Source organism: Rhinoderma darwinii, chromosome 1 (genome assembly GCF_050947455.1).
Source record: "Rhinoderma darwinii isolate aRhiDar2 chromosome 1, aRhiDar2.hap1, whole genome shotgun sequence".
Lineage (NCBI taxonomy): Eukaryota > Metazoa > Chordata > Amphibia > Anura > Rhinodermatidae > Rhinoderma > Rhinoderma darwinii.
The window spans coordinates 493,248,071-493,275,146 of record NC_134687.1 but is presented as its reverse complement, the minus strand read 5'-3'; the positions used below and the strand labels follow the sequence as shown (position 1 = coordinate 493,275,146).

Here is a 27,076-nt window from a genome sequence, read left to right as displayed (position 1 = left end):
CCTAAACTAGAGTATTCTGAGCTTCCCTGACACTAAAGCTAACTACAGTGATAGATCCCTAACGCTAAAACTAACTACGGTGACGGATTCCTGACGCTAAATTCCCTGACACTAAACCTCACTACGCTTTTTGACTGTTCCCTGACACTAACTAACCCTAATACTAAACTAGCTAGATGATAACTTTCTAAATTTTTTTTTTAAATTTTAATAAATTTTTATATATTTTTTTTTTATTTTTGTATTTTATAAAGAAGAAAAAAAAAAAAATAATCCACAGGGACCAAAAAATGTGGCCCTGAAGACTAAGCAATGGTCAGTTATAGGTCACTGACCAAAAAACGGGGGTGACAAGGGGAACACAAGGAGGAGGAGGAGGACAGGTGTGGGAAGTGGATGGAGCAAGTGGGAAGTACAAAAAAAGTAAGGTTTTGAAACTTTTTTCGTTTTTTTTTTAACACAATTCTCCTACACAACCGCTCTGAACAAATCTCCTACGCCAACAGAGAAGTTCAGGGCGGGTGCGGCAGGATGTGGAGTCTGGGGCAGGAAATGATGTATGCGATCGCCGCTATTGGTTAGTAGTCACTAACTAACCAATAGCAGCGATCGCCGGGGCGGGACCACTTCAATTGGTCCCGGAGTATTGAGCTGTGATAGCGTGCTGTCAGAAACAGCAGTTATCACAGCTCAAGCACGCGCCGGGATTAAATGGCGCCGTGTTTACTCAGGTCAGTAATAGTACTGACCTGAGCGCGAACGTTCTACTTAGCAGGACGTACTATTACTGACCTGAGCGCGAAGGGGTTAATGTTATGGAGCCAAAATTGGAATTTGTCATCAGCAGATAGAGGGAGAGTCATGGTACCGGTCATTGAGTTTATTATGCCCTCCCTAAGCTGCTGCCATTTATTGATAGCTTTCTACCTATTACTGGGCATAAAGAGATCTGTCAATCGTTGGCGGACGGAGCGGCAGCTCATGAATACACCGGCTGTCTTCCTCTCAGCGCTCACATTGCGCTGCAACATTTAAAATGTAAGTTATCCTAAACTATCAAACATGTGACAGACCAATGAAATTAGCGTCACTACTACTCAGAGTGGGCGGCATAAAATCCGTTACCAATTTACTTTAAAGCATATAGTTTCAGATGACATTACAGGATAATCTGTCGTGTGTATATCAGGAATAACACTTTTTATGGCCAATATATGACTTGTATGTGGCACTTAGGGATGTCACGATACCAGAATTTGGACTTCGATACCGATACTTCGTGTAGTATTGCGATTTCTATACCAAAATTATACTTTGCCAACAGCAATAAAAAAAAATAATTAGTTCTTCAATTTTCTGATGTGAGGCGTGAGGGGTGATGAATTTTGAATGTTCCTCACATTAATATTAATTAACCCCATTATGTTTCTCAGTCAATATGTAAGGTACATGATGGGTTAATTACTATTAATGTGAGGTACATGGAGGTTAAATTCATCACACCTCGTGCCTCACAATAAGTGAAAGAAAGACATTTTTATTTTATTTTTTTTACAGCGCACACATCATAAATGATGCTAAAAAATTGTTGTGCAGGTTATTACGGCCGCGCCAATACCGAATATGTGTATTTTATGTATTGAGACTTATTTTAATTGTTTAATTGTTTATTGTAAAAAAGGTGTATGTGTATTTTTTTTACATTTAATATTACTTTATATTTTTACTTTATTTTTAAACTTTAATGTACTGTCTTATATCTATATGCCAGTACATTAGGCTGTGTACTGATAGTACACAGGCCGTTGTTAGGACATACCTAAGTATGCCCTAACAACAGGAAATATGGTAATATGGTAAGACAGACCTGGGGTCCTTCAATGGGCCATGGGCTGTCTGCCCATATATGGTATGTCCCTCAATCACGTCACAGGGATTCCTGTGACGCGATCCAAGGGGCACGCCCCCTTCTAATTTCCCCTTGAATGCTGCAATCAGCATTCAGGGGAATAACGGCAGAGATACGAGGTTTCTATGATCTCTGCCATGATAGAGCGGGGCTGCAGCTGTGTAACACAGTCATCGCCCCGCTGATGACATTAAGTGCACGTGCGGTCAGCATGAGGTGATGCGGCCGGCGCTGCACTAATGAGCGGCGGCGCAGGCACTGAAGACAGAATATGGGGGTGTTTTGTAGTACGCTCGCCATGTTCTGTCTTCAGTGCCGGCAATCATTAGTGCAGCGCTGGCTGCATCACATCATCCTGACGGCACGCACTTGTCAGGAGCGGGGCAATGGCTGTATTACACAGACGCAGCCCCGCTCTCATACATTCATGTGTTACTATACTTAGCTGTGTGGCTGCACAGCTTACTATCGAAATACATGAAATAACGGTATCGAACCGTTTGTGGATGCACAGTATCGAAACAGTTTCGAAGTTTCGATGCATCGTGCATCCCTATTCCCTTATGATAAACTGATTACAAAGTGTTCAACTACTAGGTTCCTCAACCATTAGCAGTAAATGGGGGACCCCCTAATGATGTGTATATGTGTGTGTTTTCTAAACCAAAGCCAGAAGTGGAACCAGGAGGATGGAGAAGTATATACGTTTTTCCTTCATATTTGACATTGAAACTACTTCTGGCTTGGTCTAAAAAATCAGCATCAAAATTTGTAACAAATACGCAATGTGTGAATCCAGCCATAGATTCACCTGCACAGGAGCAGGTGAGTGTTTGGCATCAGATATAGTTACCTATCTATTGCAGTGTATTGTAATTTTTACTGGCTCCTATTAAGCCCTGCCTCTGGCATGAGCAAAGGAGTACAAAGATGACAGACCTATGGGCTTTTATTAGGCTCCCAGGCTGCCATAAACACTATCGGCACCCCACAATAGCGTCGCAGAGGGGGGGCAATAGGGTGACACGTCGCTATGGACTGCGGCACCAAAGTGATTAAACACCCGACATCTGCTAAGTATGGAGCGGGCTCAGCCGTGAGCCCACTCTATACTCCACCTTAGCGGCCATGATGTAGTTACGTCATAGATCGCTAAGGGGTTAATGAACACAAATGCACCTTTTTAAGGCGGTCAATGAGAAGCCCGATCCTACAGTGTTTTTACAGCGCTGTAAAATAACTGTTGCTTGGGAGATCGTGCAGCCATGGGTCGTGTGCCTGGCAGTCGGAGAGGTATTTTACCATTTCTGCAATCCTGATTGCTCTATACACAGCACTCATAAGAGTGGTGTGCAAGCGAATGCCTTCTTCTGTCCCATCGATCACGTGATCATTGAGTAACAGGTCACAAGACTTTGTCTGACCTTTTGAGGAAAACATTAGAATAAAATAAAAAGCAAAAAACAAATATAAAAAGTGCAAAAATAAATAGTAAAATGCAGGCCAATCATACACGTAGCCCTGCCCCCAATGCAGTGACCCTCACTAGAGCACGTCACATATTAAAATAATTGCCACACAAGGGCGGAAAAAATAAAATTTATATTTTAGGGTTATATTTTACCTGAATAAAAATTATTTCTTTGCAAATGTTTACACAATAAAGGCGAATATAAAGCAACTGCTATTTGGTAATAAATGATAAAAACAAAGCCCCATTTCTCATGAAAATAAGACACAAAAAAACACTTTAAAAACATAATGAATTTTGAAAGTTTTTTGTCAGGACATTAGGGCCCATAGCAGCGTGGGTATTAAGGGGTTAACCCTTTATGGGGATTCTATAAATAAAATAATATTTTAAAGAAAAATGGAGATATTTAGTAAATATTTTAAGAAAATTGTATTTTCTTTATCTAAGGGGGGATTCACACGAGCGTGTATTCGGTCCGTGCGGGCCGCGTGGTTTTCACGCGGCACGCATGGACCAATACAAGTTTATGGGGCAGTACAGACAGTCCGTGCTTTTTGCGCAGCGTTTGTCTGCTGCGCAAAAAGCGCGACAGGTTCAATAACTCTGCGTATTTCGCGCATCACGCACCCATTGAAGTCAATGGGTTCGTGAAAATCACGCGCACCACACGGAAGCACTTCCGTGGGACGAGCGCGATTCGCGCAACAGCAGTGAAAAGGATGAATGAAAACAGAAAAGCACCACGTGCTTTTCTGTTTCCGAACATCCAAACGGAGTGTCTTTGCGATGAGCGAAGCCGGACAAGCGTACCGAACTTCACCGGGTTCGGCCAAACTCGTTTTGGCCGAACCCGGCAAAAAAATTATCGGTACGCGACGTCAGGAGATAGTCACTGTCCATGGTGCTGAAAGAGTTAAACTGTTTCAGCACCATGGACCGTGACTTCCGATCCCAATATACATGAACCTGTAGAAAAAAAAACGAAGTTCTGACTTACCGATAACTCCCGGCTTCTTCCTCCAGTCTGACCTCCCGGGATGACAATTACCGTATATGTCGGCGTATAAGACGACTGGGCGTATAAGACGACCCCCAACTTTTACCCTTAAAATATAGAATTTAAGATATACTCACCATTTCGTGCAGGAGCGCTTCACTATGGCCATCGGCGGCAGGACCCAGGACTCTGTCTCTTTGAACTCGCGCATGCGCAGATAGGCGAGGTACATGATGGGGTTAATTACTATTAATGTGAGGAACATGGAGGGTAAATTCATCGCACCTCGCGCCTCACATTAATAAGTGAATGAAAGCCGTGTTTATTTCATTTTTTTTACAGCGTACACATCATAAATGATGCAAAAACATTGTTGTCCGCGCCATTACTGAATGTGTGTATTTTATGTATTGAGACTTATTTTAATGTTTATTGTAAAAAAGGTGAAGGTGTATTTTTTTTAAAATGTAACCATACTTTGTTTTTACTTTATTTTTAAACTTTAATGTACTGACATATATCAGATATGTGCCAGTACATTAGCCTGTGGACGGATAGCACACAGGCAGTTGTTAGGACATACTTGGGTATATCCTAACAACAAGAGATATGGTCAGACAGCCCTGGGGTCCGTCAATAGACCCTGGGCTGTCTGCCCATATATGGTATGGCCCTCGATCGCGTCACAGGAATTCCCTGTGACGCGATCCAGGGGCATCCCCCCTTCTCACTTTCCCCTGAATGCTGCAGTCAGCTGTGATCGCAGCATTCACGGGAATAACGGCGGAGATGAGAGGTTCTCTGATCTCCGGCGTTATAGAGCGGGGCTGCGGCTGTGTAATACAGCCATTGCCCCGCTCCTGACAGGAAGTGCGCGCGCGGTCAGCATGAGGAGATGCGGCCGGCGCTGCACTAATGAGCGGCAGTTCAGGCACTGAAGACAACATGGGGGTGCTTTGTAGCGCGCCCGCCATGTTCTGTCTTCAGTGCCGCAGATCATTAGTGCAGCGCCGGCCGCATCACATGATGCTGACCCCGCGCGCATATGTCAGGACTCAGGAGCGGGGCTGTGGCTGAATTACACAGCCGCAGCCCCGCTCTCATAGTCATGTGTACTATACTGAGCTGTGCGGCTGCAACGTGCATCCCTAATATCCGACAATATCCGGCATATAAGACGACCCCACACTTTTGACATTTTTTTAAGGGTGTAGAAAGTCGTCTTGTACGCCGATATATACGGTAAGTCCAAGTGACAGCTCCAGCCAATCACAGGCCAAGCACAGGCTGCAGCGGTCACATGGACTGGCGCGTCATCCAGGGAGGTGGGGCCCGATTTCAAGAGAGGCGTGTCACCAAGGACGCGTCACCAAGGCAACGGCCGGGAAGTTCTCGGTAAGTACGAACTTTTTCTTTTTTTTCTACAGGTTTTGCGATATTGTGTTCGGCTTTCACTGTCGAGGGTGCTGAAAGAGTTAGCTCTTTCAGCACCTTGGACAGTGACGGCCGTCGACTAGCCTCATCTCTATGATAGCGGCTGCGCGAAAATCACGCAGCCGCGCATCAGACACGGATGACACACGCAGCTGTCAAATGGTTTTTGCGCGCGCAAAACGCTGCGTTGTTTGCGCGCGCAAAAACGCAACGCTCGTGTGAATCTGCCCTAAAGCACAAAACAAATTGGTACAAATGCAGGATTTCTTTTTTTTAAATAAAAACGTCTATTAGTGTGTTTTGTGCAACTTTCTAAAAAAAATTTACTAATTTTGACTTTTTGAGATACAGCTGCTTTGTATTCTGTGTACAGAGCAGCTGTATTGTGCGCGAAGACCTGAATCTGTCAGTCCCGCGGGACTAATGGGTTCAGTGACAGCAGGTTTATAACTTAGATGTGATCGATAACAGGTGGATCCTGCGTGTCAGAGACATGCAGAACCCGCTGTCACTGAAGCCATAAGTGCCGCTGACCTGACGGATTCAGGTGTCAGCACACGATACAGCTGCTCTGTATACAGGATACAAAGCAGCTGTATCTCAAAAAGTAAATATACATTTTAATAAAAAGTATTTAGAAAGTTGCACAAAACACACCGATAGACATTAAAAAAAAAATATTTCAAAAGGTGTACAGAGTCTTTAAATTAAAGGACTCAACACCCACGTAACTATTCACATGTGATCTCATCATACTTGTGTTGGATACAGTGTGTTTACTTACATTTTGTGTGATATTTTTTGGTTCATGTCATTGTGTATCATATGCAAATGCATAAGACTGACCTAAAAAACACTGCCTTCCCCTAACTTTTATGGTGCTTTGATATTTTCATCTACTGCTCTGAGTGACAGGCAGCCGAGGCTCCTGCTTGTCACATACAGACCAATTGGTTCTATGTCTATGCAGAAAAAGCAGGCACTATAAACGGCACTATTTTAAAGGGGTTATCCGGGAAGTGAAAGTTTTTTCTTAGGGGCTGAAAATAAAATAAATAAAACAAAAAGCAATACTTACCACTGTCGCTCCAGCGTCAATCCTGGTGGTTGTTTACATGCACGTAGCATGTGATCGCTGCAGCCAATCAGAAGGCTCAGCAGCCATACGTTGTATTTCTGGCATTATGCCATAAATATGATTCGTCACCAGAGAGCCCCGCTGAGCCTTCTGAATGGCTGCAGCGATCATATGCTAAACAAGCACCAGGACTACCGCCGGAGCAACAGTGCTGGATCGCCCGGGGCAAGGATAGGTAGGTATTGCTTTTTTGTTTTATTTATTTCATTTGCAACCCCTAAAAAAACAAATTACCTCCTGGATAAGCCCTTTAAATGTGAAGAGTATAGTAAAAATAACACAAATTAGAAAATTACTTTGGTGAAATGTTCCTTTGAGGAAAAAAAGGAGATTATGCATATAATGGTTAAAAAGGTTGAGAAGTAACTAATAATATATATAATGAAATATCAATGTAGCTTTACAAAATACTCTTCTGGGAAACATTTCTTCAGTTATTTTACCTGGTGTGGCTGAGCTCTTTATTAAAGCTGCCTGTGTCCTTTTTTCTATGCCTCACATACACGGAGGATTCGGAACATGCGGTCTTGAAGAAAAGAAAGGAAACTTGATCTTAGAACATAACAAAGCATTTTTAAATTACAGGAAGGAATAACTTGCAACTACTAAAAATATATAAAACCTGAAAAAAAAAATCTGAAGTGATTTGATATTTTTGGATTTTTGCAAATGGGAAAGGCTACTTAACTGCCTATTAGGCCTCATGCACACAGTAAGGCTAGGTTCACACTGTGTGGTCAAAATGCATTTTTGTGCCACAATTTTTCGAAAATCACTAACACTTCAGATCTGACTGCTAATGGAACATTGCAGACTGATAAAAGAAAAAGTTACATCACGTTTGTGTTCTACGTTTATCGTGTACGTCGGGAAAACTCCATGTTCATAGGGCTCCATTAGTCCGATGGAGAGCTCAAGTGTGTCCTTTCGGCCTCCATCGGGCTGGTGGAGGTAGTAGACTATGTTTCATCCTGAGGGATGCTGCAATAAAAACATATACCACGCAGTATAAGTTTCTTTAACATGGGAGCCTGTGTGTGACAGATGCCACAGTACAACATCCGTCACAGCTTTACGTTAAACATATACGTCAGAAAGCTCACAACATCACTGTCCATATAAAAAAAAAAATCAGCCAGAGCATCGAAAGCACTCTGTCCACGTACTTTGGCCCGGTAAGCCCCTAATATCGCTATCCATATATAGACAGTGATGTCAGAGGCCTCTCCAGGCCCGGAATCCCTAGCCGGAGCGCTTGGGATACTCTGGCTGGGAACTCTGGCATTGTAGCTTGTGACATCACTGTCCATATATGGACAGTGACATAAGGAGCTTCCCAGGGCAAGTGCTTCAGGTAGCGCTTTGCCCGGGGGGGGGGGGGGGGGGGGGTTCAGGCGACGTATCCCGCTGTTTGCCTATACAGTGGGATATACTGCAGCTTTCCATTGGAGGTATACATCTGGACGAATACCTCTGACCGAAGACAAAAATGTGATGTGGGTTATGAAATCAGTACTCTGAAAACCTAGGGACATGTCTGCATAAATGAGCAAAAGATTTCCAGGAATAAGGTGGAACACTAAAAAAGTCATCTTAAAAATATGGACTGATTTTCATTGTGATACTAAGATTTATATCTGCAATAGGAACATATGATATTCAAAGGGAAGTTTTGAACCTTCTTGCGTTTACCACTATATAGTGTGTGTGTGTGTGTGTGTGTGTGTGTGTGTGTGTGTGTCCCAGCACTTAGCAGTTCACTAGGCAGCACACCAAGCAAACAGAACAGGAAGACTAGACAGCCAATATTGCCAATGATCGCTGTCCATCAAAGATAAATGCCTTCTGTATTATGTTTTAACTGTATTGCTGTTAGAGCCGCCTGGAATGCAATTGGATTCCCTGGAGGCTTTTCTATGACAAATGACATTGATAACAGAGTAGCAAAAATGGCAAACTGGAAAGAGCGTTCAGAATTTCTATAAGAAAAAAACATAAATCAGTAAAAAGGATGGCAGAAGCCGGTCCATTAGTGAACATATATTGGGGATTTCACATACTTCATGGTGCTAAACATTAAAATATAAATTCATCATCATTTCAGTGGTTTTAAAGGTATAAATGTCTAGTTTGCGTAATTAACTCTGATCCATTTACAATAAATCTAAATGAAGTCAATGATACCCCTGAAAAATTCACTAGATTAGGAAAGGCGGAAAAAAAATAGATCAAACGGACGAATTATAATGTTTGGTTTACACCATGTTTGGACTCTATATCCGCTGTATACATCGGGAAATGCTCCTAATGTGACTATGGGGTGTCTTCTTGGATTTGTTTGGCCAGTATATAAGGTATACGGTTTTTTTTACAATGAGAGTCAATGACAGATCAGATGTATGCATCTGCATACAGTAATTCACTACCATTTGTGGCCCTGTTCAAATATGTATGCTGAATGTAGTGAATATGATGTGAGCGGAACCTACAGAAGATCTACAAGCTCCTGCCATTCAATTTATTTAAAAAAAGGTGGAGATTGGAGACTCTGGAATTGCCAGGAATCTCTTTATATCAATAGTTAACTTCAGAAGGTTCATCAATTCCTAGTAAACCTAAAGCAAGAAATGCCAGAAGCGATTAGTAAATTTGAGGGTCTGGTCTGGGGGTCTAAATTTATTTTGGGGTCTGATTAGGGGTCTGAATTTATTTTAGAGTCTTGATTTTGTGGTCTGAGATCAGAATTTCTATGGTCTTAACTTATTTTGGGGTCTTCTCTGCACGATATATCGGGCACATATGTCAACCTCTCTGTATATCTCTGGGGGCACATATGGGGCCCAGCAATTTCTAGCTATGCCTCCGATCTCATGGATAGAAGATGTATTCACTGGACACGAGACACTGAAAATAAATTACCAGAGGCCAAAAACTAGACCACTAAAACCCTGGACATCATAAGACAGGGCAGAAGACCTCTAGACACAGACCATGGGCACATTTACCAGCTTTGTGTAGGGCAGAAAAAAAGAGTTTGTCTGGCTATTGGAAAAGAAGCATATTTTTCACTGGGTCTAAAGAATAAATATTTAGCCAGCAGATCTAAAGGTTTTGGTAATTATATTATTACAGAGTAGACTATGGGGTAACGCTCAATTACCGCTCCACGTGAATGAACCATTAGGCATGTGCCAGTTTTGCAGCAGCTTTGGCAACGTTTTTTTACAAAAATGACAGTAAGGCTGGGTTCACATGGAGGTTTTTGCAGGAGGATTTTCCTCTGCCTGCTCACCGATTTTTGCTGCATTTTTCGCCCGCGGCCATTGAGCGCCGCGGGCAAAAAACGCTGCAAAATACGCTTTCTCTGCCTCCCATTAATGTCAATGGGAGGTCAGAGGCGTAAACGCCCGAAGATAAGGCATGTCCCTTCTTTTTCCTGCGAGCCGGTTTTTCCGATCGCGGGAAAAAAACACCTCCGCCTCTCATTGAAATGAATGGGGGTCATTTTCGGCGCGGTTTCCGCGTCAAAAACCTTGTCGAAAAACTATGTTTGAGCTCCCCCTAAAATATTTTTTTACGGACAATTTTTTTTAACCAAAAATAGCAGCAAAAAAGCTCTGTATGAACTTTGAGTTGTTAAGAGTCATCATAGGGCACTTCCAGACTTCTTCGGGTCCTTACTGTACCTTTCTATGCCTCTGCTATGGTTTTATAAGCTGCGTGCTCCATCGTCACCATATTACACAGATATTATCCTCTATAAGCAATGCCAATAACCACATATGACGCTGCACACAGCACCATAAGGAAGCATTTGCGGACCCTGCAGCTCCCTAGTTGCAGGGGAATCCGAGTGCAGCTGCACCGCCTCCTGCACACCGCTCTGTATATGTAATATCTATGTGAGAATGAAAATTTACGATGCCTCACCCTTTTGTTCAGTGAGGATTTCGTTTCAGATGGGTTTTCTTCAGGTATTTCTTTCTCAGCATCAGTCTCTTCCGGCTTTGTGTCCTGGAAATAAGGTTTACAATTTGTAAATATCTTGGAAAAAATGATACCCTTGTCTAATAACAAAAAGCTACAGACCTATTTGATGACAAATAATATGGTCACCGACCGTGAGGATACACAACAGCAGCAGTGATAATAATAATGAAAAATATTATACAATCTGGAGCAATAAATTACAGTAAAAACGTTATTCCGTGCATTATTTAAATGTTTTCTGACCAAAACGGTTTACAAAATAATACAGCTTCTGTAAAAGATGCCAGCTATAATATTTATAAACCGCAGCTGGTTATTCTAGCTGTCACATGCGTAGAAGCAAATATGTTTTGTTAGTTCACTTAAAAACCTGGAAAAATAAAATGCAAATCTGCACAGTCCGATGTAAGATTTCAAGGAGCATCTAAAGGCTATTACACTCGTGATCGAAACAAATATTTATTTTCTGAGAAAAGCTGACATTTCGATGTTGAAGAATTCTAACTGTAGCAGTATCTGTAATGAAGTAACATCATTCAGCCATTAGGTGGCAGTAGAACTCATGTTTATACTGATCTGTTTATTTTTTTGCTGGTGTGACCTGCTGTTCTAATTGTGAGATATGAATGCATGCGATAAATATGTACACAGTCTGCCTGCCTCTCTGAGCTCCCATTAGCCATATGACTGAGCATGGACGCCAGCAATAAATGCACCATTAACCCAGTGAAAAATAGCTTTTAATCAAATTAATAGATCTTATCGGCCCCTAAAACACTTTGCGTTATTTGTAAGCGCTCTTGGATTATCGGTGGAGTTTTCATTCCAAAACGCCGTGTAGGATGAGAAGTACATCATGATTTTTGTAGAAAAACAACTTTCATCATAACATTTCAAAAGGATTATAAAAAGTATTTAACTCTCCTTGGAATATCTGCGTTGAGAGATAAGAAATATCTACTGTTTGTTTCATTTCCATTCAAAAGAGTGGGTCAATTGAGTCGCCATTAACTCCTCTTACTATAAGCACAAAAAGCGTACTAAAAATATTATGCAAACCAAGATTTCTCATATTTATTTCTTAAAAGACTGGGGGATTACTATTCATAAAGGTAAACACCCTAAGGCCCCATGCACACGAACATATTTATGCGGCCGTCTCTCACCCGCAAATCTGCAGGTGAATTGCGGCCCAATTCATTCCAATGGGCCCATGCACACGACCGCCGTTTCCACGGTCCGTGCATGGCCCAGGAGCCTGGACCGCAAAGAGAACAGACATGTCTGATTACGGCCGTGTTTTGCGGTCCAGGCTCATAGAAAATAACGGATGCGGCCATGTGCATGGCACGCGATTTGCGGACAGCTCGAGGGTGACACTCCGTGGCCTTCCGACCCGAAAATCACAGCCGTGCACATGGCTACGGTCATGTGCATGAGGACTAACTGACTGGATGGGGGCAGCATTTTGAGAGATATAGGAGGGAATTTATTAACTTTTGTACACCAACTTTTCAGGCGTAAAAAAGACACAAACTGTTGCAAGCAATTTGCGGTAAAGACCTTTGCCATTTAGACCATTCACGACACTTTTCTTAAAGGTGGATGCAGCTTAGCTGAAGACCACGGGCTCACCCGCGGCCCGACTATTTTTATCATAATTTTCCCGCCAAAAAGTGGTGTAAATTACAGTGCAAATCTACTTCAGTTTATAGCTGGTGTAGATTTGACTCGCTTGACAGCCAGAGATGCTCCTGGTTTATTCTAAATGAGGAACATTTTACTCCAACTTTCTTTATATTAAGACTGGCGTATGAAACGCCAGCCTTTATAAATTCCTCTCATAATGTATATCCCCACGCCATCCCCTTCACTGTCCCAGTGCTGTCTTAACATTGGTGAGAGAAATAATCAGATGATGGATACTTACATGGTCTGGTAGCCTTGTAAGAATCCCACCAAATATTTCACATATTTCCCTCTTCCACTCCTGTTCCTCCTCTATACCTTGTGTTTGTATGTCGTTTTATTTGTCCTTGGTTATGTAAACTTACCGGGTGGGCTACTCAAACTAGCTTAGTAAACATACTTGAGATTTATAACTTCTGGGTAAAGATGGCCGAATGGATTTGCCCATTTCACGCAGAATCACGCATGATCTACCTGTTATTGATCACATCTAAGTTATGAACTTAGATGTGATCAATAACAGCTGGATCCTGCGTGTCAGAGACATGCAGGATTCGCTGTCACCGAAGCCGTCAGTGCTGCGGACCTGATGAATTCGGGTTTGAGTGCAAGATACAGCTTCTATGTATCCAGGATACATAGAAGCTGTATCTCAAAAAGGGAAACTATTTTTTAATAAAAGCCAAATTAAAAAGTTGTCTAAAATCCTCGAATACGTTGTTCTATTTAAAAAAAAACAAAAAAAAGTGGTTTACATAGGCTTTAACTACTAACAGAAATGAGACTTTATCTCCTTTTGGCAGGGACAATATTTCACAATTTTCCCAATTAATTTTAACTGGAATTGCATTTTTTTTTTCACATGCTATATTATGAGAAATACTGACATTGACTGGAATGTTACATTCTATGGAATGGTTTCTTGTTATTTTGCAAAACTGTAATAAAACACAGTGAAAATAAAATACTGTGATGGTGCTTTGCTTTTTTTTGTGGTTATGTGACCCAGGAGCTTCAAGCAATATCCCTGATGATAACTGATCTATAATAATCTGCAATCATGAAAGCATCACAATCTGGAACAGACAAAGAAATAGCCTCTGACTTGTCCTCTTTATTAACATTGTTGTAACGCTTGTCTACTCGCTGAAACAATTTATTGTAGGAATAAAGCTCAGTGTGACATGAGTTCCAGGCACTCCTTTGTGCTATTTCGCCCACATTATGATGACCAAAAGCATGAGAGAAGTAGAGACATGAAACCGTACCATCTCCAAACATCAAGGTCACTGTCAAGGTTTGTAGTAGATTTGGGGGCCCAATGGCTGAAACAATCAAGCAGGAAGGTGATAATAGCAAGAGTAGTCAAGTGAGGCTGGCTTCACACGACCTATTTTCAGACGTAATGGAGGCGTTTTTACCTCGAATTGCGTCTGAAAAACGGGCTCCAATACGTCGGCAAACATCTGCCCATTACTTTCAATGGGCTTTACGATGTACTGTGCCGACGAGCTGTCATTTTACTCGTCGCTGTCAAAAGACGGCTCGTAAAATTACAGCCTCGTCAAAAGAAGTGCAGGACATTGCTTTTTTTAGTTTATTTATTTTATTTCCAGCCCCTAACAAAAAATGTTCTCATCCTGGATAACCCCTTTAAAGGGAAGGTGTCATGATTTTTTTTTTTATTATGATTATTATTATTATTATATTGCTTTTAATATAATGTAAATAAAAATTTTATTTATTTGTGTTGTCACTTTCTACATTTTAATGTATTCATACTCTTACTTCTCTATGAGGGCTGCCTATTATTTTTCATCTCTGTATGTGTCGATTAACGACACATACAGAGATGGAATACGGCAGCTACAGTGCATAGGAGTCAATGAACGGGAGCCGTTCATTGCTTCTGCTATCTGGCTCTGTACTGCGCAGACTCAAGTCAGAGTCACACAGCAGAGCAGCTGGTTTGTAGGGAGATAGCAGGCGCCATCATGAAGACCAGCTGCACTGCAGGTAAGGTGTGTGTCTCTGTCTGTCCCTCTCTCTCTCTCACAGACCACCGCTCTGATGGCCCCCGCCCCCCCTGTCGCTAGATGTATGATCAGTGTGGACGGTGTTCGGAGCTAAGCTTGTCAGATGTAGTAGAGCTGAGTGTGTGTCTCTGTCTGTCCCTCTCTCACAGATCCCCGCTCTCGTCACCCCCGACGGCCCCCCGTCGCTAGATGTGTATGTATGTAGCAGTGCTGAGCATGTGTCTGTATGTAGCCATGCGGTGTGTGTGTGTGTCTGTGTAGTAGAGCTGAGTGTGTGTCTGTGTAGACGAGCTGGGTGTGTGTGTCTGTATGTAGCAGTGCTGAGTGTGTGTGTGTGTATGCAGCAGTGCCGAGTGTGTGTGTGTCTGTGTAGCAGTGCTGAGTGTGTGTCTATGTAGCAGTGCTGAGTGTGTGTCTATGTAGCAGTGCTCAGTGTATGCATATGTAGCAGTGCTGAGCGTGTGTCTGTATGTAGCAGTGCTCTGTGTGTGTGTGTGTGTGTGTGTGTGTGTGTGTGTGTGTGTGTGTGTGTCTATGTATGTAGGAGTGCTGAGTGTGCCTGTATGTAGCAGTGCTGAGTGTGTGTGTGTCTCTGTAGTAGAGCTGAGTGTGTTTCTGTGTAGCAGAGCTGAGTGCTTGTGTGTGTCTGTATGTAGCAGTGCTGAGTGTGTGTCTGTGTAGCATAGCTGTGTGTGTATGTATGTAGCAGTGCTGACTGTGTGTATGTATGTAGTAGTGCTGTGTGTGTATGTAGGAGTGCTGAGTGTGTGGGTCTGTAGTAGAGCTGAGTGTGTGTCGGTGTAGCAGAACTGAGTGTGTGTCTGTGTAGCAGTGCTGAGTGTGTGTGTATGTATGCATATAGCAGTGCTGACTGTGTGTGTGTGCGTGTGCGTGTGTGTAGCAACGCGGAGTATGCACGGGCGCCACTAATACTTCATAGCCGCTTAGCAGCTGTTTTGAAGAATCAGTGGCGAGCATTCACACACACACACACACACACACACACACACACACACACACACACACACAAATCCCCCCAAACATGCCAAATCAAGTGTAATCAAGCGTTTTTTTAATGCGGTTTTTGGCAAGTAAAATCCGCAAAAACAAACGTGTCAAATACATGCCGTGTGATCCGGTCAACTGAAAAGTCATTCACTTCACTTTCATCATTCTAAGGGTATGTTCACACGCAGTGTTTTCAGCCGTTTTTCGGGCCATAAACGTCCCGAAAAACGGCTGAAAAGTCGGAAACAGAATGCCTACAAACATCTGCCCATTGGTTTCAATGGGAAATACGGCATTCTGTTCCGACGGGGCGTTTTTTACGCGACCGTTTTCCAAAAACGGCACGTAAAAAGACGCCCGCCAAAAAGAAGTGCATATCACTTCTTGGGACGATTTTGGAGCCATTTTTCATGGACTCTATAGAAAAAGAGCTCCAAAAACGCCCGTAAAAAAACGCCGCCAAAAACTCAAGTTTGATTATAAAATGGCTGAAAATCAGGAGCTGTTTTCCCTTGGTTTAGTAAGCGTATGAACATACCCTTAGCTTTTTGGTGTGTCCTATAGCTTCTGCCAGCTGCAGAATCACACCCAAAATGGCAGCCGGACACTGCTTAGCAATTTGAAGACACCTTTTCCTGGCTTGTAGGAGGGGGGGTGAGATTCCCTCCCACATTTAATGCAGCTGTGAGTCAGGTTGCTTTGCCTTATTCACCTTGCTGTAATTCTGGGAAGTGCTCCCTCTGGTGGCCAACATAGGAAAACATGTCAAATAATTATTTAGTTTTTAATACTTTCCACCATGTGGAAGAAAAAAAACAATACAGCAAAAGACTTAAAAAATATAATAGAAATACGTAACTGCCTTAAAAAAAAAAAAAAAAAAGTTTCATTCGCGACACATTCCCTTTAAGGCAAAGGATCCAGAGAAGCAGAAATCAAGATAACTTGGACAACAGATTGGGCATTGGAGCTGTCCAGCATCAGCCGTAGCCCAATGAGAAGAGCCACTGTCTGGAAAACAGGAGTTTGTGTATGGTACTAAAAATGGTTCCAACCAATACAAATCTGCTACATTTGCATTTATCGATAATGCTTTTTGTACTTGTGTGTGCAACAAGAAAAAATCTTTATGCCTTTGACTTCCTTATCTAATGAAACAACCCCTAACCATATGCCCTATTAGGGCTTATGAGTATCACACTCAGGACCCTCTTACTATAGTCAGAGAGCAGAAAATCTGCATAAATCGTCCCTCTCTGAATAACTTGGTAAGACCATATATTTAAAGAGATTGTCAGAATTTAGCAAATGAATGTAATTTTTTGCATAATTAAAAGAAATACAGTTTTCCAATATACTTTCTATATTAATTACTTATGGTTTTTCAATATCTCTGCTGGTTGCTATTCAGTAGGAACATTCTTTGCTTACTTCCAGTGGATAAACTTCTGTCCATGGTCATGTGATGGACACACAGGTGCTGGGATCGTTAGTAGACACAGCTCTGATACACATTCTGTAATGAGCCATGCACCTGTGTGTCCATCACATGACCATGGACAGAATTTTATCCACTGGAAGTAATCAATGAATGTTCCTACTGAGTAACAAACGGAGATCTTGAAAACTGTGAAATATTAAGTCTGAGTTTTTTGCAGGAGGAAAATCTGCCTTAAAATTCCATTTGGAATTTTGAGGCAGATTTTCCTCTGCCTGCACGCCGATTTTTGCGTCGTTTTTCGCCCGCGGCCATTGAGCATTGGGGAAAAAACGCCTCCGCCTCCCGTTCAAATCAATGGGAGGCACATTTTCTGTGTGAACTCCCCCTAAAACAGGATGTATGGGGGAAAATTGTAGAACTTTCAAACTCTACAAAAAATATAATATTTATTTGCTGAAAATGGACAACCTCTTTAATGGTTTTCAGTCTATTTCTATGGGTGCTGATGAATCTAATCTAATAGTCAAGAGAGCTGCTATAGGCTTGTTTCACAGTGTGCATCTTTGTTGCGTTTTTACCATGCATTTTTTTTGTTTTTGTTTTGGTAGATAAACTCCCGTGTCTATGAATAGAAAAAGCATGGTAAAAACCCAACCTTAGGATATAGGTTTGTCCTAATGGGATATTCCCTTTAAAGGGGTTGTACAGGATTAGAACAATATGGCTGCTTTCTTGCAGAAACCCTGCCACACCTGTCCGTGGGTTGTGTTGGGTATTGCAGCTCAGCTCATTGTATTCCACCTTATAGTATATCAATACTAGCTTAAATTAAACTGTAAGGCTAGTTGACATGTTAGAGATTTAAATCGGCTCCGAAGTATGCTACCGTAACATACAATGGCATACTTTGCCTATAGGAACACATTATAAAAGAAAATAAACTGCAATGTTTTTTTTACTGTATGCCTCTGTAAGATATAGCATAGTCTTCTACGCTATACCATACAGTAAAACAGTCTTTGTATACTGTACGTTGGGTCAATAAGGCCTTACGGATATGTTCGCCGAATGCGCCGAGAGCTTTTCAGGTGCTTATGCCAAATGTAATATTCAACTGTGATGTGAACTTAGCCTGAATATACTTCAGTGACAAAAGTACAGTACACAATTAAAGGCCCCTGAGGAAAAACAGTGCATGGGCCGCCTCCTGTTGTCATACACACAACTTACATTTTCTCATATTTAAAACAAAATATTTTTTTGTGGTTAGCCATCTGGAAACATCCAGATATTCTAAATTCTCCCTGCAGTGATAGGTAATATCCCTTTTGTCTTGGGCATTGTAGAGGTTGACGGTAACCAGGGACTTACGCAGGATTTTGTCAAGGAGATGGATTTGCGGCATTAATTGGATAGTAAATGCAAATGTGATGCAGGTCGTCGCACGGACCCTTCAGTCTTTACCAGGCACAATGGGGTTCACTTCTGTAGCGGTTGTGCCTGGGATTGCAGTTCGGTCCCATTCAAGTGAAACTGCAATCCCAGGCACACCCGCTATGGAAGTGTACGGCACTGTGCCTGTAACCTGGGAAATACCGGGATCAGCTGATCGGTGGGGGTGCCGGGAGTTGGACTCCCATCGATCTAAAATATTGATTACCAATCCCAAGGATAATCATCAATATAAAATGCCCGGACAACAACTTCAATTTATGCCCCCAATGTACTGTATATAACAACTGAATCACATTCTCTATTATGATTGAAGGGTCAGTCCCTTAACTCCTTAACCCCTTCCCGCTCCTTGACGTACTATTACGTCATGGCAGCTGTATCGTTCGCGCTCCATGCCGTAATAGTACGTCACGGGAGTAACGGCCGTTTCGGCCGTCCTCCCGACACATACAGGAGCTGTGACAGCTGCTGTCTTGTTCAGCAGCTGTCACAGCTCCTACAGCGGGGACCGATCGCTGTGTCCCCGCTGATTAACCCCTTAAAAGCCGCGTTCTATAGAGATCGCGGCTTTTTAGGGGTTAAGCTGCCATCGCCGGCCTGCTACACGATAGCGGCCGGCGATGGTGACTATGGCAACCGGACACCAAACAATGGCGTCCGGCTATGCCATAGACGGAAGCCTAGTGGGTCCTGACAACGTCAGGACCCACTATGCTTGCTGTCAGTGAGTGGCTGACAGTTCTAATACACTGCACTACGCATGTAGTGCAGTGTATTAGAATAGCGATCAGGGCCTCCTGCCCTCAAGTCCCCTAGTGGGACAAAGTAATAAAGTAAAAAAAAAGTTAAAAAAAGATGTGTAAAAATAAGAAAATAAAAGATTTAAAAGTAAAAATCCCCCCTTTTCCCTTATCAGTCCTTTATTATTAATAAAAATATATAAAACAAACAAATAAACTATACATAATTGGTATCGCCGCGTCCGTAACGGCCTGAACTACAAAATTATTTCATTATTTATCCCGCACGATGAACGCCGTAAAATAAAATAATAATAAACCGTACCACAATCACAATTGTTTGGTCACTTCACCTCCCAAAAAATGGAATAAAAAGAGATCAAAAAGTCGCATGTACCTAAAAATGGTACTGATCGAAACTACAGTTTGTTACGCAAAAAAAAAGTCCTCGCACGGCTTTATTGATTGAAAAATAAAAACGTTCTGGCTCTTAGAATAAGGTAACACAAAAAGTGAATGATTGTTTACAAAACGTATTTTATTGTGCAAACGCCATAAGACATAAAAAAAAAACTATAAACATCTGGTATCGCCGTAATCGTATCGCCCCGCAGAATAAAGTGAATATGTCATTTATAGCGCACGGTGCACGCAGTAAAAAAAAAAGAATAAAAAAACAATAGTAGAATTGCTGTTTTTTAGTCACCACGCCACTTAAAAATAGAATAAAAACTGATCAAAAAGTCGCATGCACTCCAAGAAAACTACAATGGATTCCTCAAGGGGTCTAGTTTCCAAATTGGGGTCACTTTTGGGGGGTTCCCAATGTTTTGGCACCACCAGACCTCTTCAAACCGGACATGGTACCTAATAAAAAAGAGCCCTCAAAATCCACTAGGTGCGACTTTGCTTCTGAGGCCGGTGCTTCCGTCCATTACTGCACTAGGGCCACATGTGGGATATTTCTCAAAACTGCAGAATCTGGGCAATAAGTATTAAGTTGCGTTTCTCTGATAAATCCTTTTGTGTTATAAAAAAAATGGTATAAAGAGGATTTTCTGACAAAAAAAAAAATGTAAATTTCACCTCTACTTTGCTCTAAATTTCTGTGAAACACCTAAAGGGTTCATAAACTTTCTAAATGCTGTTGTGAATACTTTGAGGGTTCTAGTTTCTAAAATGGGGTATTTCATAGGGGTTTCTAATATATGGGCCCCTCAAAGCAACTTCAGAACTGAACTGGAACCTAAAAAAATAAATAAATGAGGCAATACTTCATTTCTTACATTATACTGATAATGAGCCGTGCCCACACCGAGATGACCCCAGTTTTGACCGTTTATATAAATGGAGACCCCTATTAGACCGTTTCAGTGCCCGGTTTTCCCAAGCATACACCCCGAGAAGTGTATTTCTATTGATGAGTCCCTGGTACATTTTAAAGGGAGGGTTCAATTCCGCGAGTACCTGCCGGGTAAGAGGGCAAGGTATGGCGTGAAGATGTATAAGCTGTGAGAGTGCATCAGGGTATACCTACAGGTTTAGGATATATGAAGGAAAGGCCACCCCCAAACCAGACTGCATCCTGGACTACAATAGGTACATGGGAGGGATGGACTTGTAAGATCAAATCCTGAAGCCCTACAGCGCCATGCGGTGTGGTATAAGAAGCTGGCCGGGCACATCATACCGATGGCTTTGTACAATGTGTACGTGCTACGTCGAAGTACAGGCCAGACAGGAACTTTCCTGGAATTTCAAGAGGTGATTATCAAGAACCTAATCTTTAGGGATCAAGAAGGGGGGGCACCCAGTACTTCTGGAAGCGGGGCCACACGCATCGTACCAGGGCGGCAACACTTTCCAGGGGAAGTTCCCCAAACTGGCAAGAAGGGAAAAAATCAAAAGAGGTGCAAAGTCTGCTATAAGAGGGCGATAAGGGATGACACAATAGATCAATGTGACACGTGTCCCGAATAACCAGAGCTCTGTATGAAAGAGTGTTTTAAAATTGATCATACATCCATTGGTTTATAATTTACCCCAATTTTACTTACCCTGATGCCCTCCGCACAGCATATATCCCCTCGTCTTTCCCCTCTGAGCCCTGCTGTGTGCCCAGGCAGCTGATAACAGCCACATGTAGGGTATTGCCATACCCGGGAGAACCCACATTACAGTTTATGGGGTGTAGGTCTCCGGTCAAAATGCTCACTACACCTCTAGATGAATGCCTTAAGGGTGTAGTTTTTAAAACGGGGTCACTTCTTGCGGGTTTCAACTGTACTCGTACCTCAGGTGCTTCTGCATACATGACTTCGCACTAGAAAATCCCCAGTAGGCCAAATGGTGGTCCTTTCCTTCTGAGCCCTCCCATGGGCCCAAACGGCAGCTTATCACAACAAATGGGGTATTGCCGCACTCAGGACAAATTGCGCAACAGAATGGGGTATTTTGTTTCTTGTGAAAATAAGAATTTTTGAGCTAAAATGACATATTATTGGAAAAAATATATATTTATTTAATTCCCAGCCCAATTCAAATAAGTTCTGTGAAGAAACTATGGGGTCTAAATGGTCACATTACCCATAAATGAATTCCTTGAGGGGTGTAGTTTCCAAAATGGGGTCATTTGTGATTGGTTTCTATTGCTTTGATAGCTCTGAGGCTCTGCAAATGCGACATGGCACCCGAAAACCAATCCAGCAAAATCTGGACTCCAACAAACATATAGCGCTCCTTTCCTTCTGAGCCCTCCCATGGGCCCAAACGGCAGTTTATCACCACAAATGGGGTATTGCCACACTAAGGACAAATTGGGCAACCAAATGGGGTATTTTGTTCCCTGTGAAAATAAGAAATTTTGATCACAAATGACATTTTATTGGAAAAAATGACATTTTTTTCATTTCACATCCCAATTCAAATACGTGCTGTGAAAAAACTGTGTGGTCAAAATGGTAACAACACCCATAAATGAATTCCTTGAGGGGTGTAGTTTCCAAAATGGGGTCACTATTGGGGGATTCCTACTGTTTTGGCACCTCAACACCTCTTCAAACCTGGCATGCTGCCTAAAATATATTCTAATAAAAAAGAGGACTCAAAATGCGCTAGGTGCTTCTTTGCTTCTAGGGCTTGTGTTTTAGTCCACGAGCGCAGTAGGGCCACATGTGGGACATTTCTAAAAACTGCAGAATCTGGACAATACATATTTATTAGTGTCTCTCTGGTAAAACCTTCTGTGTTACAGAAAAAAAAATGAATAAAATTGAAATTCAGCAAGAAAAATGAAATTTGCAAAGTTCACCTCCACTTTGCTTTAATTCCTGTGAAATGCCTGAAGGGTTAAAAAACTTTCTAAATGCTGTTTTGAATACTTTGAGGGGTCTAGTTTTTAAAATGGGGTGTTTTATCAGGGTTTCTAATACATAGGCCCCTCAAAGCCACTTCAGAACTGAACAGGTACCTTAAATAAAAGGCATTTGACATTTTCTTAAAAATATGAGAAATTGCTGTTTATGTTCTAAGCCTTGTAACGTCCAAGAAAAATAAAAGAATGTTCAAAAAATGATGTCAATCTAAAGAAGACATATGGGAAGTGTGAACTAGTAACTATTTTGGGTGGTATAACTGTCTGTTTTACAAGCAGATGCATTTAAATTCTGAAATATTCAATTTTTTCAAAATTTTCTCTAAATTTTGCAATTTTTCACCAATAAACACTGAATATATCGACCAAATTTTACCACGAACATGAAGCCCAATGTGTCACGAGAAAACAATCTCAGAATCGCTTGGGTAGGTTTAAGCATTCCCACGTTATTACCACATAAAGTGAAATATGTCAGATTTGAAAAATGGGCTCTGAGCCTTAAGGCCAAAACTAGGCTGCGTCCTTAAGGGGTTAAAGGGGTTGTTTGAGAGTTTAAAAAAAATAAAAAGCAACTGATGTTCCAAAATAACAAAAGCAATCAATACTCACCTCTTCTATGATCCGCCAATCTATTACAAATGCTCCGACGGTTCCCCGCCTCGGGAGTCACGTGCCGTACATATTACCATCACTGCTGAGCACTTAGCCTGTAAAAAGATGGAGGACTGCACTGGATCTGAGGGGGATTGGAGAGGTGACCATTGATTGTTTTATTATTATAGAACATTTGCTGCTTCTTTTTTTTTTTTTTAACTCGGAGGGTATGTTCACACGTAGTGACCAAAAAGTCTAAAAATACGGAGCGGTGAAAACAGCTCCTGATTTTCAGATGTTTTTTAACAACTCGCGTTTTTCGTGGCGTTTTTTAATGGAGTCAATGAAAAACGCCTCCAAAAACGTCCCGAGAAGTGTCCTGCACTTCTTTTGACAAGCTGTCATTTTACACGCCGTATTTTGACAGCAACGCGTAAAATAAAGGCTCGTGGGACTAGAACATCGTAATTCCCATTGAAAGCAATGGCCAGATGTTTGTAGGCGTATTAGGCGTGTTTTTTCAGGCGTAATTCAAGGCGTAAAACGCCTGAATTACGTCTGAAAATTGGTTGTGTGCACATACCCTAAGACAACCCTTTTAAAAGGACCAACCTTTTTTTATTAGGCCTTTAGGACTAAGCAACTTTTTTTTTTTTTCCTGTCGACATAGCTGTATTAGGCTACGTTTTTGGTTGAACGAGTTGTCGTTTTTATTAAGACCATTTATTTATTGAGGTGTACATCTAATTTATCAACTTAATTTATTTTTTTGGGGGGCGATGAAACAAAACAGCAATTTTTCAATTGTTTCTAGTGGATTTTTTTTTACACCGTTTACGGTTCGATGCATATAGCATGTTAAAAAATTATTCTGTTAGTCAATAGGATTATGGCGATACCAAAACATGTATAGTTTTTTAAGGTTTAATATTTTTGCACAATAAAAGCATGATTTATGGAAATGATCGGTAGGGGTGCTGAGAGTCGGACCCCAGCAATCAGATATCGGCCATCAATTAGATTTTTCAGGATAACCCCATTAGTGTTGATTAACTTTTCTAAAACAAATATGGGGGGAATGGGAAAAAAAATGGCAAATCCGGCATCTTTTTTTTTTTTTTTTTTTTTTTTTACTCCATGCTTTTCTCAGTTAGGCTGCGTTCAAATCTGCGTCAGGGCTCCGTTCCGACATTCCGTGGAAATCTTCAGTCGGAACGGAGCCCTGACTGACGGAAACCAGAGGTTTCCGTTTCCATCACCATTGATTTCAATGGTGACGGATCCGGTGAAAATGGTTTCCGTTTGTCTCTGTTGTGCAGGGGTTCAGCCGTTTTGACAGAATACTGTAGTCGACTACGCTATTGATTCCATCAAAACGACGGAAACCCTTGCACAACGGAGACAAACGGAAACCATTTTCACCGGATCCGTCACCATTGAAATCAATGGTGATGGAAACGGAAACCTCTGGTTTCCGTTTGTGTCAGTCATGGCTTCGTTCCCACGGAAAGCCCTGACGCAGATGTGAATGCAACCTTATCGGGGCATTGTGGCTGGCTCTGTTATGAGGCTATTGTGCCCAGTTGTGTTATGGATCATTGTGGCTGGCTGTGCCTTGGGTAAAAAATGGCATTTTAAAAATATGCCTTGGCACGTAAACCTGTAACTTTTTTCAATTTGTCAAAGTTGGGAGGCATGCAAATTATTATTTCTTATAAAGTAGGCCAGTTTTCCTTTGCACTGAGAATCAAAAACACCAATAAATAAATAAAAATAAAAAGCCATTTAAACTTCTTAAAACTTCTCCTAATATATTTCACTGTGTACTTGCTCCTATAGCAGTGAATGCCAAGCGTGAAAATCAAGAAGAGTTAAGATGCTGCTTTCATCTGGTAGCGGTGGAAGACAGCTTGTGAGGTGGAGGTATGGGGAGGGAGTCTGCCAGCTGCTCAGCTCTGAACTACAAATTACTATGTCAGCCACTAGGCCATTTACAAGCACAAATGCTGAACGACTTTCATGTTGCACATCAGTGTTGTGGATGAGGCCGGATGACTAAACCTTCTAGTCGCATCTAAACCGAGACGGGGACCTGTCACAAACAAGACCTAAAAGCTTGTTATGCCGTAGTACACATTATTGAAGAACTTTGCTCCATATTGCTCTCTTGATTTTGTTTTAATTGAAGAAAATGTTGTTTATAGAAATGAGAAGCGGAAAAATTATTTAGGGTCGGGTTTGCCTTCACATATATATGTTGTCATCCCCATCTTTACAACTAGAGGTGGACTTAGTATCAAAACTGTCAAAAAAAACAAAAAACCTGACCTTATTGCCCACAGCAACCAATCACAGTGTGGCTTTTATTTTTTCAGAGCAATTTAAGAAGTGAAAGCAGGGGTCTGATTGGATGCCATGGGCAACAAGAACAGTTTTCCTGCCAGACAGTTTTGATCATTTAGGCCCAGTGTCTATATTTATTATCCTTTATTTGAGCAAAGATGACATTCTGCAGTGGAAAATGTCGGAGTTGCTTTTTTTTTTTTCATTAAAGTCAGGGCATCTAATTTCCAAACAAAATAGAACATTTATATGTCTTAGGGTATGTGCACACACACTAATTACGTCCGTAATTGACGGACGTATTTCGGCCGCAAGTCCCGGACCGAACACAGTGCAGGGGGCCGGGCTCCTAGCATCATAGTTATGTACGATGCTAGGAGTCCCTGCCTCGCTGCAGGACAACTGTCCCGTACTGAAAACATGATTACAGTACGGGACAGTTGTCCTGCAGCGAGGCAGGGACTCCTAGCATCGTACATAAGTATGATGCTAGAGCCCGGCTCCCTGCACTGTGTTCGGTCCGGGACTTGCGGCCGAAATACGTCCGTCAATTACGGACGTAATTAGTGTGTGCACATACCCTTAGTATTCAATGTCAACCCAAAAACATTGGATTCGTAAGTTGTTATAGCTATACATAGGCCTTTTATCTGGTCTGTCCTCATTGCTTTTAGACGGTTTCTTGTACCTTCCTCCTTTAGGCCTTATTCACATGAACGTGTCCGTTCTGCAAGCGCAAAAGTTCAGTGTGGCATCAGCATAAGATGCGTGGCTGCGTGATTTTCGCGCAGCCGGCATCATTATGACACTCTGTTTTTATGTTTACAAACATAAAAGCAGGAGGTGCTGTTCTGTTTTCATTCATTTTTTTTACTACTGTAGCACAAATCACGCGCGGCACCCGGAAGTGCTTCCGTGTCCCGAGCGCGACTTGCACGCACCCATTGACTTCAATGGGTGCGTGCTCCGCAAAACATAGACAAGTATAGGACATATCGGGAGTTTTACGCAGCGGACATATGCTGCGTGAAAATCACGACCTGTCACAACGGCCCCATTGACTTAAATAAGTCTGTGCGGCGCGCGTGATTTCCACTTGCGTAGCACGGACGTAATACACGTTCGTCTGAATAAGGCCTTAGGCACATTATACTACCAGTATCACATGCACCCTTGCCACCAATATAATCAAATAGACAGGTCTCTAAGTACCAGAAGATAGCACAATACTTGTTGCATTTTTTTAATAGCTGTTGTACATAAAAATCAATAGAAACTGTAGGAGAGAAAAGATGAAGCGAAGGCGTAGGCTATTGGGGCTTTCAATTCAAATAGACTTGGTTGTCTGGTTTAGAAAACCCCTTTGAAATACCATATAAAAAAAGGAAAACTCTCGGTTAATAGAGTTCCCTCACTCAGAATAAAGAGTGGCTACAAAGAGTGTTTCTCACT

At 41.9% G+C, this 27,076-nt stretch overlaps 1 protein-coding gene across 1 annotated transcript in view; it reads right to left on the bottom strand.

Moving 5' to 3' along the window:
* Nucleotides 1-27,076, bottom strand: part of CCDC60 (coiled-coil domain containing 60) — a 315,519-nt gene that overhangs the window by 147,642 nt on the left and 140,801 nt on the right. The window contains exons 2-3 of the mRNA XM_075835475.1: nt 10,883-10,966; nt 7,396-7,478 (exon numbers count right to left, since the gene is read on the bottom strand). Of these exons, the coding sequence (XP_075691590.1) occupies nt 7,396-7,478; nt 10,883-10,966 (167 nt within the window). The remainder of the gene's footprint in view (nt 1-7,395; nt 7,479-10,882; nt 10,967-27,076) is intronic.